This window comes from Ranitomeya imitator, chromosome 3 (genome assembly GCF_032444005.1).
Source record: "Ranitomeya imitator isolate aRanImi1 chromosome 3, aRanImi1.pri, whole genome shotgun sequence".
Taxonomy (NCBI): domain Eukaryota; kingdom Metazoa; phylum Chordata; class Amphibia; order Anura; family Dendrobatidae; genus Ranitomeya; species Ranitomeya imitator.
In genome coordinates this window covers 424,598,446-424,615,027 of record NC_091284.1, presented here as the reverse complement: position 1 = coordinate 424,615,027, position 16,582 = coordinate 424,598,446, and the positions used below count along the sequence as shown (strand labels likewise).

The 16,582-nt window shown below is 44.2% G+C and overlaps 1 protein-coding gene across 1 annotated transcript in view; it reads right to left on the bottom strand.

Annotated features, from left to right (window-relative positions):
- The window catches only part of APPBP2 (amyloid beta precursor protein binding protein 2), a 39,621-nt gene extending 25,864 nt beyond the window's left edge, over positions 1 to 13,757 (bottom strand). Inside the window, exon 1 of the mRNA XM_069757226.1 lies at positions 13,341 to 13,757. Coding sequence (XP_069613327.1) covers positions 13,341 to 13,478 — 138 coding nt within the window. The 5' untranslated portion in view covers positions 13,479 to 13,757. The remainder of the gene's footprint in view (positions 1 to 13,340) is intronic.
- Between the last annotated feature and the right edge of the window lie 2,825 nt (positions 13,758 to 16,582).

Genomic DNA, 16,582 nt, shown 5'->3' with positions numbered 1-16,582 from the left:
TGGCCAACTATAGCAGGATAAAGATGGAATGCTTACCGATCACTATTGCTGGTCAGGAGGTCGAGCAGGTGGAGAGTTACAAATATTTGGGGGTCCATTTGGATAGCAAACTGGACTGGAGACAAACTCTGAGTGGCGTCTACAAGAAGGGGATGAGCAGATTGTATTTCCTAAGGAAACTGAGGTCTTTTAATGTGTGCTGCAAAATGTTAGAAATGTTCTACCAGTCTGTAGTGGCAAGTTTTTGCAATCACGTGCTGGGGTAGTAGTGTGCGGGCCTCTGATGCTAATAAGCTGAATAAGATTATCAAGAAGGCAAGTTCTGCTGTGGGCTGCAATCTGGACTCTTTTGGGGAGGTAGTGGAGAGAAGAACTCTGAAAAAGTGTATGGCAATTATGAACAATAATGCACATCCATTATATGAGCTATTCATGAGACAGAAGAGCACCTTCAGTAACCGGCTAATACTTCTGAGGTGTAAGAAGGAAAAATATAGGAAATCATTTGTGCCAACTGCCATGGGAATGTACAATAATAACATTAGGGTTAAACCACCAAGGTGAAAGTCTACTTATTTCTCTACATTTCAGTTCACTCGTTGTGTATGTCCTATTCTAATGTATAATGTATAATGTTCTTCTGTCAACAAACTGTTATGTCAACTATGTAATTCCTTTATGATTTTTATGATTTAAGTTGTGCTGCTGTGATACCATAATTTCCCACAGGATCAATAAAGTGTATCGTATCGTATCCTCCCCGTAGAATACAGCTAACTGTGGTCAACCCTGTAATTGGGCACACAGTTTCAACAAATCTAGAATAAGGACCAGTTGAAGAACCACATTTTCCGCCCAAAACCAAACTTAGATTTTCTTTGCATAAAAAGTGTGACAAACGGTGTAGAAACTCAGCAGATATTATGCAGACATCTGAAATGACCTCTTTTGCCTAGCACCACAGCCTGGAGAAGCCTGTCCCCGTGTGCCCTCGTCACCCTCTACACGTGACACAGACTGGCACATTGTACAACTGCACTTTGTTTCTGGTCTCTAGCACCTATTAGAGCATGACGGAATGGACAACTGTGTGGAACGGTCTCTCAAAAGGAATAGTTTTATGTCTTACAGGCTGACGCCAAAGAAATCCGGGTCATGCTAGACAAGGCTATATAATGGATTAGTCACAGGCTGTAGCAGGTAGCGCCCAAAACACCTCGGGGAGAAAATACAACATACAAAATGTAGAACCGCGTACTGAGCATCCTGACAGCTCTAATGCTATACAACGGTGGCATTTTTTATTGGAGTTCCTAAATGAAAGCCGAAAATCCCACACAGAATTTTGTCTTATTTCTGTAGTTTTTAACCACCCTTAGGCTTTGATTCATCAAGGACAATTGTGACTTCGCATTTTTTAGGTCAGTCCTGGTCAGCTCTACCTGCTTTTAGGAAACTGGGCCATAACCGAGCATGACAAAGTCAACTGAAACATTTGTTATCATTTGCCACAAAAAAGGCGTTCATTATGCAACAAATGCACACCAATTCAGAGGCGTACGCCGCTCAACCCTTTCCCACTTAAGCCAGTCTTCACCAGGTGTCATTTTATGCAGAATTAACACTGTAATGCTTCTTCCTATCCCAGAAATTCGGAAAAAGGTTTCCCCCGACACACTGTACTTTAGGTTCATGGTAAAGTCATGTTGTAATGTTATGCGCTAGTGAAAAGATCTGAAACAAAGGAGTGGTCTGGTCTAAAAAGATCAGCCTGCAGTCACTCTGTGCAACTGCAGACTTGCGAATCCCCCTGTGCACACACTGTGCGCAGCGAGGAGTCGCCAGGGACTGGCAGGTACGCATGCGTTATACATACTCCCAGCCAGAACCCGAGTAGTGGGCATGGCCTCACTCACACTTGTATAGAGAGGCCACGCCCCGACTAGTGCCGCGGCCGTCCAGTGGGCTGCAGACTTGTGAACCTCCCTGAGCACACACTGTGCGCTGTGAGGAGTCGCCAGGGACTGGCAGGTACGCATGCGTTATACATACTCCCGGCCAGAACCCAAGTAGTGGGCATAGCCTCACTCCATACACTTGTATAGAGAGAGGCCACGTCCTGACTAGTGCCGTGGCCGTCCAGTGGGCTGCAGACTTACCAATTTGGTCCGGACAACTCCTTTCTTTTGGCCGTCGAACAGCTCCGAGACATAGAGCCATTGCGACTCAAACATAAAATCAGAGTACACTAAAGGTACTTTCGCTCGGATAACACCTTATCTGAACACACTCACTCATCACTATCCTCATTTCCCACGTGTCAACTTTACATCAGCATCATTTTTTGTAGCATGCTAGAAGGGCACAAACTTCTACAAAACTTTTTTTTAATTTTTTTTTTTTATAAAGGAAAAACTAAACGTTTGAAGTGACTTCAAGGGGCTTAGAGTAAAAAACAAAAAAAAACAACAATCCCCCAAACAAGACCCCATTTTAACCCCTTAATCCCATATGACGTACTATCCCGTCAAGGTGACCTGGGACTTAATTCCCAGTGACGGGATAGTGCGTCATAGCGATCGGCTGCGCTCACGGAGGGGGAGTGCGGCCAATCACAGCCGGGTGTCAGCCGACTATCGCAGCTGACATCCGGCACTATGTCACGTACCGCTCCCGCCACATTAACCCCTGGCACACCGCGATCAAACATGATTGCAATGTTCCGGGGGCATAGGGAAGCATCGCGCAGGGAGGGGGCTCCCTGCGTGCTTCCCTGAGACGATCGGAACAAGGCGATGTGCTCACCTTGTACCGAGCGTCTCCTCCCTGCAGGCCCCGAATCCAAAATGGCCACGGGGCTACTTCCATGTGTTGCGGGTCCAGAGCAGGCGCTGGTAAGCAAGGAGCAGGGCACGCCAGATCGCTGATCTGACACAGTCCTCTGCAAAGTGTCAGATCAGCGATCTGTCACTATACAGTGATGTCCCCCCTGGGACAAAGTAAAAAAATTTTTTTTAGATGTGTAAAAATTAAAAAAAAATATATTTCCTAAACAAATAAGATAGATAGATAGATATATATGTAGATATATATGTATATATATATATATATATATATATATATATATATATATATATATATATATATATATATATATATATATATATATATATATATATATATGTATGTATGTATGTATGTATGTATGTATGTATATATATATATATATATATATATATATATATATATATATATATATATATATATATATATATATATTATATTGTTCCCATAAATACATTTCTTTATCTAAATAGAAAAATAAATAAAAGTACACATATTTAGTATCGCCGCGTCCGTAACGACCCATAAAACTGTCCCACTAGGGAACCCCTTCAGTGAACACCATAAAAAAAAAAAAAAAACACGAGGCAAAAAAACAACGCTTTATTATCATACCGCCAACAAAAAGTGGAATAACACGCAATCAAAAAGACAGGTATAAATAACCATGGTACATCTGAAAATGTCGTCTTGTCCCGCAAAAAACGAGACGCCATACAGCATCATCAGCAAAAAAATAAATAAAAAAAAAAAGTTACAGTCCTCAGAATAAAGCGATGCAAAAATATTTATTCTATAAAATAGTTTTTATCGTATAAACACGCCAAAACATTTTTAAAAAATGATATAAATGAAGTGTCGCTGTAATCGTACTGACCCGAAGAATAAAACTGCCTTATCCAGTTTACTAAACGCGGAACGGTATAAACGCCTCCCCCAAAAGAAATTCATGAATAGCTGGTTTTTGGTCATTCTGCCTCACAAAAATTGGAATAAGAAGCGATCAAAAAAGGTCACGTGCCCGAAAAGGTCACCAATAAAAACGTCAACTCGTCCCGCAAAAAACAAGACCTCATATGACTGTGGACCAAAAAATATTTTTTGCAATAAAAAAATGTCTTTTAGTGTGTGACGGCTGCCGATCATAAAAATCCGCTAGATGGGGCTAAAGTTAGGGTTGGGGTTTGGATTACATTCACGGTTGGGATTAGGGTTAGGGGTGTGTCAGGGTTAGTGTTATGATTGGGATTAGGGTTAGGGGTGTGTTTGGGTTAGGGTTTCAGTTAGAATTGGGGATTTCCACTGTTTAGGCACATCAGGGCTCTCCAAACGCGACATGGCGTCCGATCTCAATTCCAGCTAATTCTGCGTTGAAAAAGTAAAACAGTGCTCCTTCCCTTCCAAGCTCTCCCGTGCGCCCAAACAGGGGTTTACCCCAACATATGGGGTATCAGCATAATCAGGACAAATTGGACAACAACTATTGGGGTCCAATTTCTCTTATTACCCTTGGGAAAATAAAAATTTGGGGGTCTAAAAAAACATTTTTTGTGGGAATTTTTTTTTTATTTTCACGGCTCTGCATTATAAACTGTAGTGAAACACTTGGGGGTTCAAAGCTGTCAAAACACAGCTAGATAAGTTCCTTAGGGGGTCTAATTTCCAAAATGGTGTCACTCGTGGGGGGTTTCAATGTTTAGGCACAAAAGGGGCTCTCCAAACGCAACATGGCGTCCCATCTCAATTCCAGTCAATTTTGCATTGAAAAGTCAAATGGCGCTCCTTCCCTTCCGAGCTCTGCCATGCGCCCAAACAGTGGTTTACCCCCACGTGGGGTGTCGGCGTACTCAGAACAAATGGCACAACAACTTTTGGGGTCCAATTTCTTCTCTTACCCTTGGAAAAATAAAACAAAATTGGAGCTGAAGTAAATTTTTTGTGAAAAAAAGTTAAATGTTCATTTTTTTTTTTTTTTTAAAACATTCCAAAAATTCCTGTAAAACACCTGAAGGGTTAAACTTCTTGAATGTGGTTTTGAGCACCTTGAGTGGTGCAGTTTTTAGAATGGTGTCACACTTGGGTATTTTCTATCATATAGACCCCTCAAAATGACTTCAAATGTGATGTGGTCCCTAAAAAATATTGGTGTTGTAAAAATGAGAAATTGCTGGTCAACTTTTAACCCTTATCACTCCCTAACAAAAAAAAATTTGGATTCCAAAATTGTGCAGATGTAGAGTAGACATGTGGGAAATGTTACTTATTACCGTATATACTCGAGTATAAGCCGAGATTTTCAGCCCAAATTTTTGGGCTGAAAGTGCCCCTCTCGGCTTATACTCGAGTCACGGTAGCGGTGGGGTCGGCGGGTGAGGGGGTGAGGGCGCTGAGGCATACTTACCTAGTCCCAGCGATCCTCGCGCTGTCCCACGGTCTTCTGTGCTGCAGCTTCTTCCCCTCTTCAGCGGCCACGTGGGAACGCTCATTAGAGAAATGAATAGGCGGCTCCACCTCCCATAGGGGTGGAGCCGCCTATTCATTTTTCTAATCAGCGGTAACGGTGACCGCTGATAGAGAAAGAAGCTGCGGCACCGAAGACCAGCTGTGACAGGCAGGGAGCGCCAGGATCGCTGGGACTAGGTAAGTATGTCATATTCACCTGTCCGCGTTCCAGCCGCCGGGCGCCGCTCCATCTTCCCAGCGTCTCCGCTCTGACTGTTCAGGTCAGAGGGTGCGATGACGCATATAATGTGCGCGGCGCCCTCTGCCTGATCAGTCAGTGCAGAGACGCCGGGACCGGACGCTGGGGAGCTGCAAGCAAGAGAGGTGAGTATGGCTTTTTTTTTTTTTTTTTCATTGCAGCAGCAGCGGCCATGGCACAGATTTATGTGGAGCATCTATGGGGATATATGAACGCTGCAGAGCACTATATGGGGCACAGCTATGGGGAGATATGAACGCTGCAGAGCACTATATGGCACAGCCAAGGGGGAATATGAACAGTGCAGAGCACTATATGGGGCACAGCTATGGGGAAATAATGATCTATTTTTATTTTTGAAATTCACCGGTAGCTGCTGCATTTCCACCCTAGGCTTATACTCGAGTCAATAGGTTTTCCCAGTTTTTTGTGGCAAAATTAGGGGGGGGGGGTCGGCTTATACTCGGGTCGGCTTATACTCGAGTATATACGGTAATTATTTTACATGACATATCTCTGTGATTTAAGGGCATAAAAATTCAAAAATTTTCAAATTTTTCGTCAAATTTCCGTTTTTTCCCCACAAATAAACGCAAGTTATATCGAAGAAATTTTACCACTATCATGAAGTACAATATGTCACGAGAAAACAATGTCAGAATGGCCAAGATCTGTTGAAGCGTTCCAGAGTTATAACCTCATAAAGGGACAGTGGTCAAAATTGTAAAAATTGGCCCTGTCATTAACATGCAAACCACCCTTGGGGCTTAAGGGGTTAACAGTTGCACCCGTTTAAGTATTCAAAACTGCATTCAGAAAGTTTGTTGACCTATCAGGTATTTCATAGAAATTAATACAATGTGGAATGAAAAATTATGGGGGGGGGGGGGTTTCCATGAAAATGTTACTTTTGCCTCAAATACTTTGTTTCCACAAGGGTAGCAGGAGAACAGGTAACCCACAATTTGTTGTGTACCGAGTACGCCGATACCCCATATGTGACCGGAAAATACTGTTTGTGCATGTGGCAGGGGTCGGAAGGCAAGGAGCGCTATATGACTTTGGAGCGATGCATTGGCAACTGAAAAGCCCCCCCATCCCCGCTTCCAGCTTTGCCAAAAGAGCAGAATTCCCCTTAACACACACGCAACTCCATTTTGGAAACTAAACCCCTTAAGTAATCTAGGTTTTCAGTGGCCATTTTGGACCCACGGGTGCTTAAAAAGAAGGTTACAAAATTTTAACAATAAGATGGAAATAAAAAATTCCATCATGATGTTTCTTAGCTCCAAATTAGTCATTTTTACAAGGGTAACAGGAGAAAATGAACCCCATACTTTGCTATACAATGTCTCCTGAATACGCAGAAATCCCCGTGCTCAGAATTTAAAAAGGGCAGTGCACGAAGGAGCGCAATTTAACTTTTGGCCATATTGCATTGTCTTCACAAAAATGCTTTGTGAAGACAAAAAAATAAAATAAAAAAAAATCAAGAAACCTGCACGATTTTGAAGAATTTGGTACAAAACCCATAAACATACTTGAGGACAAAAGAAGAATAAAACTTTAGAAAAGAAAACTGCAAATGAGGATTCGGACCCAGAGTCTTTTTGATTCAAATTGACACAATGCAGATTTGTTGCTGGAAATCTGTCCCATACAAGTGACTGGGCTGTTAAAAGCACATTATCCAGACAAATGGATCAGCTGTAGAAATCTACAGCATGTGAATACTTTGACGTACGCTAATATTATCAATTAAGTCCTCCCCATGAAAAAAACAAAAAAACAAAAAGCATTTATGAAAAAGTATTTAATCCTACAAGAGTTGGTTATAAGCACAATGTAAGCCATATTCAATGTAAGCCATAAAGAAAATGTATAATAATAATAATAATAATAATAATAATAATAATAATAAGGCGATGTAACCTTCCTTCAGGCCTCATTCAGATGCCATATGGAAAAACATGGACCGTATGTCTCCATCAGCATTTGTCAGTGGTTCAGTTTTTACCATTAGTGATTCTCTCATAGAAAAATTAAATATATTGCAAAACTTCTCCTACCAACTGCAATGTTACAAACAAACAGCGCATGGATGACAAGGATTTGTCACTGACCTATAGACTTATATTGATCATTTTGTTCTGAAACTGACCAAAAATGGATGTCAGATTTTGTTGTTTTTTTTTGGTGATCACGCGGTGCACAAACAAGACAGGTGAATAGCACCACAGACTAAGGTGTACGTCTTCTATTCGTGAAAAACACAGAACACGTGATTCGCGGATGACGCCTCGTCATTATGTTACTTTTTATAGACCCGTCTTTTGCGCTTTAGAATACAGAAGGCATGGGAAAGGCGCACTGTGTGGGCAGCTGTGTAATCAGAGGAAGAGTTTTCACAATCAGCAATGCATACTAGGGGAGTGTAAGCTTTATAAGACATTGTCCTGCCTTGTTTATTCATTTTATTTAATAATTAATTGATTATATAAAGCCAACATATAGTGCAGCGCTTTATAGACATCATAGTCCCCACTGGACCTTACAATCTACGGTAATTTCCCTAACAGCCTTTGGTGTATGGTAGGAAGCCAGCCTTGGAAAACTCTTTATGGCCATGTTATGGGAGATCGGAATCAGGACATGTAGATGAAGCTTAATGCTGCTGTCCTTATTCCATAGTAACATTACTCATGTTTCCTTAATAGTTAACTACGGTTAATAATTTACAAAAAGTATTTTTTTTTTTTTTTTTTTTTTAAAGTTACGATTCGTATTTTAGGCATTGCTAACATCAGGACTGTGGGGTCGGTAAGCAAAACCTCTGACTCCTCAATTTCCCTGACTCCCGACCCCACAGCACTGTCTGGTTTTGTTTTCTTTTTCCATGGTGAGCTCTCGGACCAAAAATATGGTCGCATTAACGAGCCCTTAGAATGGAGTGACAGTGCGCTTGCTAGACCTGTGCTTTTCCCCTATAAGGCTACCTATATGCTCGACCTTTTCCAGCAGCCCCATAGAGGAATGAGTGGAGCGGTAGTCAAGCCACTGACCTGCAACTACATTTTGTAATGGGGATAAAAAAAAAAAAAAATGTTTGATCTGCCGACTGGTGTGGGTCTTCTAGCAATGGGACACCCACCGATCAGCAAGTTATGGCCTATCCTCTGGATAGATGGGAACTTGTCTTCACTGCACTAGCCAACCACAGTAGACAGCAGACAGTCATATGGTTGTACGGCTGACCGCCATCTCCCCGACTCCCACATACAGCAACGCTTGGCCAAGCATTCTTGTGTTCTCTATTACAGAGTAGATAACAGACTTCTCTGGTGCCCACTTATTTTCACGGAGAATAAAATGATGAAACTCAAACTTATCAGGCAAGATACTTTCCTCCCCGACATCATCCATTGAGGGAGAGTCGGACAGCCCCATACACATTAGCCTGTTCTTACATTAGACTTCAGTGTAACATCTAGATTGGGCTGCACAGCAATAACAAACCAAGAGGTTTCCGGTTCTTATCGTAAAGGCGTTGGCCACTACCTGATGGACAAGCTACACTTCGCCTCCGGCAATTTCTCTGCAGGTACACTGAAAAACAACGACACATGGCCGCTGATTTGCTGCCGCCATATCTGTTCAGTCAGAGTGGCGGTCACTTTTTAGCAGGGAACAAGAGCTGAGATTGTTGGAAGTTACTGTAAGGGTCCTGAGGTAAGCATACCTGCACTGTGGGGCTGTTTAACAAATTTGTCCTTTAGTGGATGACCATTTTTAAAAGTGGAATTGTGGTGCCGTCATTTCTGCCATTGAGGTGAGGGGTGCAGATGACCGACTCCCATACCTGCATCTTGGTATCGTGCATGCATCTTGGCAGGTATGTGGGCTCAACGTTATTGGCACCATTTCATGAGGGCGTTCACGATACCCCTTTAAAGATGTTGTCCACTACTCAGACAACAACTTCTAAAGCCTCATGCTTCTCCCTTGTAAAATAACACTTGTACTCTCCTTCTGTTCTGGCGCCATTCCAGCAGGTTTCGCAACTAGCTGTCCTAGGGATTGCATGACATTATTATGTGTGGGGGCAGCACGGTGGCGCAGTGGTTAGCACAGCAGCCTTGCAGCGCTGGAGTCCTGGGTTCTAATCCCACCCTGGACAACATCTGCAAAGAGTTTGTATGTTCTCTCTGTGTTTGCGTGGGTTTCCTCCATGTTCTCCGGTTTCCTCCCACATTCCAAAGACATACTGATAGGGAATTTAGATTGGGAGCCCCATCGGGGACAGCGATGATAATGTGTGCAACCTCTGTAAAGCGCTGCAGAATATGTTAGCGCTATATAAAAATAAAGATTATTATTATTATTTATTATGTGATCACGGCGGCCAAGCGGTGCTGGCTTCACTCTCCCCGACTGCGGACAACTCACATACATCCGAAGGAATGGAGAGCTGCAACGTCATAAGACCTCCAGAAGATTCAGTACCAACGCAGCTAGAAAGGCACCGGTATCGGAGGGGAGTATGTTTTATTTTACAAGGAGGAAACATGAAGATTGAGACGGCGTTGTCCGAGTCTTGGAGAAACCGCTTTAAGGGAAGAAAAAAAAATAAAATAAATATATGATGGGGAGAGGTCATAAATTGCATTAATACAACTTACACCACCAAGCACCTGAGGATCTGAGATCTCCTGGATGTTTAAGAACATCGTTTTATGTTTTCACAACCCCCATGCTATATTAGTGATTGATGACTTTGGTTGAATATCTGGTTAAACGGAAAGAGAATAATAAAATTAAAGCAATGTAATATGCTTCCAGAAATCCATAATGACACATCTAAATGAGCTGATAATCTGATTGGGCATTTGCAGGAGCGCCCTTTCCAGATTACTGGCTCTATAACCCTGCCTGTGATCACCCGATGAATGAGCAAAAAGCTCATCAGTGGGTGAATGGATTATTTGTGCTGGTATAAAAATGATCATTGTCAACAATACATCGCGCCATGTAAATGGGAATGTGCTGTTGACAGCAGGTAAGGGGCCAGAGCCATCATATTAACAATTGTGCTGGTCCCTTAATTTCTTGCTGTCTTATGTGAAAAGGCCGATAAAGGAGCGCTGACCCACTGGTTTACTGTCAGTCACTGCTCATAACTAGGAAAAGGAGATAAAGCGGTAATCCTCATTCAGAAGGTAAAAATACGGACCTGTTGTAAGTCTGCGTTTGGCAAGTATCAGGTTTTAGCATCAGTGATTTTATTTACCCTGTGGATAAATTACAAGGCTTACCCTATGTTTTACAATGTTTATTACAGACAGTGCACGGACTGCACACGGACCCATAGGCTTGTACAGGTGGTGCTGGATTCTCCGGACCCGGTAGACTCCTGGGCACATAGGAGGCTGCTGAGTCCAAGTGCCGAGACCCCTGTACAGTCCGTGCTGCATGGTCTGTGCTTGGACTGTGACATGTGAATGCAGCGTCATTTATCTGTGACTCTGATCAAAAAGGGACTGCTCTCAGATATGCAAATTGCATGCTTGCGGACACGTGACTGCCCAGTGCCAGCCCCGAAAATGGAGAATCCGGAGGTAGGTGATAAAGGGTTGTCTGGTGAGAACAAGTTCATGGTCAGGGAATCGGTATAAGATAGTTATGTCTCCCTGCGTAAATCCGGAGGTCTTAGAATTATGTAGATCTGTGTACCAGAAATTTAAGTTACTGCAAATTATGTACTCGTCGACCAAAAATACTACGATTTTTTTTTTCTACATCAAAGTACCGTACTCTTAGATGACATCACAAAAATGTGCTTATGATGATGAAAGACGTGGAAATCTTGGTTGCTCATATTTGACTAGCTTAGAAAAGTATGGCAAGTGTTTGTTGAAGTGTGTACTAATCAGCATGATTCCAGCCATATTTCCACCATTACCATTCCTACAAGAGCGGTCACCCAGCATCACAGACCTCTGATCGGCAAGCGCTGCCTGTTACACCACAGCATGACAGTACACAAGGCATCACTAAGCCCTAAAACTGAGGAGCAGTCCCAGACTGTGCTCGGCAGGAGAGAACTACTCCTATATGCACATCATTATTGGGACTGGGCAGCTATTGGGGGGCATTCCCCCCAAATTACAGGTGCTGAAACATTAAGCCCTGTGTGGATAAGATTTGTCCAATTGTCATCCGTATGACTGGGGCTGTTTATCTACAGCGAATACAATTGTATATGCACCCCTAAATCCTGTAGGCCCAGCATGCTAACATCTGCGGCAGTTTAATGCTTCCTACAACTTTATTCTAAGGTACAGGAAAGCATTTCCTATACAATGGACCACCACAAAAAAAAAGTATACATATATCAATAACTAGAAATGTGCTAAAAAAAAACAATCAGTTGTGCTCACTGGCTATAAAGCACAAAGAATAGACTTTGCTTGACCAGGACATTAGCAATGCTCTGCCTGGACTGCCAGCTGACCGGTCTGTGACCCACAGACATTTACGGGCTGGATGACACCACATCATTACACTACAGAAGAGAAAGATCCAGCACAAGCCACAAGCACAGGACAGGCTACACAGCAGTGGTGTGCTCACTGTGCAGCCGTTACACTACACCCCCCACTGTCTGAAAAAGCATTACTACGCATGGTGGGAGTTGTAGTCTCAGGGCAACTGGAGAGCATGGATCATTTCTGGTATGCATAATACCCACAATGTCTAATATCTAATGACATAAGGTTGTCAAGACACGGAGGCCATGAAGAAAATGATATAAGTTCCAGACCCCTCAAGGGTCGTGTTTAGCCATAGCCGAGATGGCAACAGATAGTCAAGCACATCCGTAGACCATACACACACACACAGTGCGCACATCCGTAGACCATACACACACACACAGTGCGCACATCCGTAGACCATACACACACACACACACACACACACACACACACACAGTGCGCACATCCGTAGACCATACACACACACACACACACACACACACAGTGCGCACATCCGTAGACCATACACGCCGCATCATATACATACTGTGCGCACATCCGTAGATCACACACACATACACACTACACATCCATAGCTCACTCACACACACTACACATCCATAGCTCACTCACACACACACACTACACATCCATAGCTCACACACACACACTACACATCCATAGCTCACACACACACACACACTACACATCCATAGCTCACACACACACACTACACATCCATAGCTCACACACACACACACACACACACTACACATCCATAGCTCACACACACACACTACACATCCATAGCTCACACACACACACACACATCCATAGCTCACACACACACACACACTACACATCCATAGCTCACACACACACACTACACATCCATAGCTCACACACACACACTACACATCCATAGCTCACACACACACACTACACATCCATAGCTCACACACACACACTACACATCCATAGCTCACACACACACACACTACACATCCATAGCTCACACACACACACTACACATCCATAGCTCACACACACACACTACACATCCATAGATCACACACACACACTACACATCCATAGATCACACACACACACTACACATCCATAGATCACACACACACACTACACATCCATAGATCACACACACACACACTACACATCCATAGATCACACACACACACTACACATCCATAGAACACACACACTACACACCCATAGATCACACACTGTCCACACTGCACTGTTACCTTGTAGTAGACGTCGAACTGGATGTTCTCGGGCAGGCTGCGGATGTCCCTCCGGGCTCTGCTGTAGTTATCCACCACTGCGGAAATAGCCGTGTTGTACAACGTCTCCGGGATCCACTCCAGCTCCACCGCCGCCATGTTCCCGGTGCCCCCGGGCAGAGCTCACCGCTCCCCCTTCTCTCCGGTTACAGCAGCGGCCCGGGAGCTCGGAGCTTCTTCCTTTCCAACTAGGGATGTAATTCCGTCAGCTGTCACCCCGTTGTGGGCACACTATGCCTCCCCGGTACCCAGCCGCTCCTCCCCGGCACTGTCATACAGCAGCGCCGCTCTTATTTATTGTTGTAGTAGAACGTTTAGCTTTCTATATCGCCTTCATCGCAGAACGTGAGCAGGCACGGCAATGATGTCATCACGCACAGGGGAAGTGGCGTGAGGGCGGGACTAAGATGAGGTGGATGACAGGCCGGTCACGTGGGGTGTGACGCCGCTGTGACCTGCTGCTGCTGGTGGGCGGGGGGAGGCAGTTGTATCCAGAACCGGATCTCCGGGGTCCGGCCGCTATGGAGCGGGATTTCCCACCGCACTGACAGCGTTTGGGCGAATGATCCAGCTACTTTATTAAAGAAGAAAAGAAACATACAAAGGATCAGGGATCACCCCAAAAATATTTACACTAATACATTTTATTACAGTCAAAAAAGACACATCAAACAATTAAAAAGATTTAAAAACCAAAGTGATACATACCCCAAATGGGGTATGCCCCCCAAGACCGAGATAGCTTATCACAAGGAATGTATGCAATATAGTACATCATGTAACATTCAGATAACAAAAATATATGCACAAATATGGAACTAAATATGCAGCTGCTCTATTGATGGAAATATGATGACTGCTCTATGGGCATGGTATCACTATGGCCATTGTAATAAAGGGAGAGCTCCCACTGTTACCCATTACTTATGTGCACCAGATACTAGCTCAAATATAGGGCACATGTGAGACAAACAATATTAAACACAACATGCTGTGCCTGTATAAATGCCAGTAAAGCGGCCTGATGTAATAGCTGTATATGTATACTCTATACCACATAGACCTGATTCCATACAAAAGATGGCTGAAAGTATGTAGATCAGGACCAATTGAATCATACAAAAATAGGACAAATACCTAAGAGCTCTGGATGAATAGTGCACTAGATGCAAAGACAAAAAAATGGAACAAAGGAAATGACTCAGCCCAAGCCATGGCAAAGAAGAGGGCATAAAAATGCATGCACTAGGGAGCAAATGGCGCCATACAAGACCTGCCCAAAAAGAGAAGCGCAGATGTGATGTGAAGCCGGTCACGGGGGGCACTGAGCCCAACACGTATCGCCACAACATGGCTTCGTCAGGGGCAAGACTCCTGCCCATAGAGCAGTCATCATATTTCCATCAATAGAGCAGCTGCATATTTAGTTCCATATTTGTGCATATATTTTTGTTATCTGAATGTTACATGATGTACTATATTGCATACATTCCTTGTGATAAGCTATCTCGGTCTTGGGGGGCATACCCCATTTGGGGTATGTATCACTTTGGTTTTTAAATGTTTTTAATTGTTTGGAGTGTCTTTTTTGACTGTAATAAAATTTATTAGTGTAAATATTTTTTGGGGTGATCCCTGATCCTTTGTATCTTTCTTTTCTTCTTTAATACGGTTCTTCCTTGACATACTCCAGGTTGATCCCAGTTTTGTAATATAACGATGGTGCCCTCCACCCCTCTTGTCTCTTGTTCATGATTAGGCTACTTTCACACTAGCGTCGTTTGCTGTACGTCGCAATGCGTCGTTTTGGAGAAAAAACACATCCGGCAAATATGCTTGCAAGATGCGTTTTATTCTCCATAGACTTGCATTAGCGACGTATGGCCACACGTCACATCCGTTGTATGATGGATGCGTCGTGTTGTGGTGCATCGTCAGCACAAAAAAAGTTAGGCTACTTTCACACTAGCGTCGGTATGGGCCCGTCGCAGTGTGTCGGGTCGACGTAACGACGCATGCTGTGAAGTAAAATGACAACGGGGGCAGCGGATGCAGTTTTACAACGCATCTGCTGCCCCATTGTAAGGTCCGGGGAGGAGGGGGCGGAGTTGCGGCCGAGCATGCGCGGTTGGAAAAAGCGGACCCGACGGACAAAATAACGTTGCAAGCAACGTTTTTTTGTCCCGACAGACTGCAAAAACACGTTGCATCCGTCGCACGTCCCAATGCGTCGCTAATGAAAGTCTATGGAGAAAAAACGCATCCTGCAGGCAACTTTGCAGGATGCGTTTTTTCTTCAAAACGACGCATTGTGACGGAGGCCAAACGACGCTAGTGTGAAAGTAGCCTTACATGTAACTTTTTTTGTGCGTTGAGTCCACCATTTCCGACCGCACATGCGCGGCCAGAACTCCGCCCCCTCCTCCCCGGACCTTACAATGAGGCAGCGGATGTGTTATAAAACTGCATCCGCTGCCCCCATTGTTCATTTTTTTTGCAGTTTGCGTCGGGCCGACGCATAGCGACGGCCCCGTACCCACGCTGGTGTGAAAGTAGCCTTAGACCAGAGTCACACTACAGCGAGATACGGCCGAGTGTCGCAGGTTAAAACCAAGCTCTGGCACCGGCACTCCGGAGCGGAGCGTGCGGCTCCATGTATTGCTATGCGGCCGCACGCTCCGCTCTTTAGTGCCGGTGCCAGAGCTTGGTTTTAACCTGCGAGACTCAGCCGTATCTCGCTGTGTGTGATCCCGGCCTTACAAAGATGATGTATTGCGCATTAACCCCCAAGGGTGGTTTGCACTGCCAATTTTTATATTTCTGACCACTGTCCCTCTACTATATAATTGTCTAAGGGTCACTTCCGTCTTTCTGTCTGTCTTTCTGTCACAGATATTCATTGGTCGCGGCCTCTGCCATGGAATCCAAGTCGATGATTGGTCTCGCCAGCTGCCTGTCATTGCTGCCGCGACCAATCAGCGATGGCCACAGTCCGATTAGTCCCTCCCTACTCCCCTGCAGTCGGTGCCCGGCGCCCGCTCCATACTCCCCGCAGTCACCGCTCACACAGGGTTAATGCCAGCGGTAACGGACGTTATGCTGCGGGTAATGCACTCCATTACCGCTGCTATTAACCCTGTATGACCAAGTTTTTACTATTGATGCTGCCTAAGCAGCGTCAATAGTAAAAGGATCTAATGTTA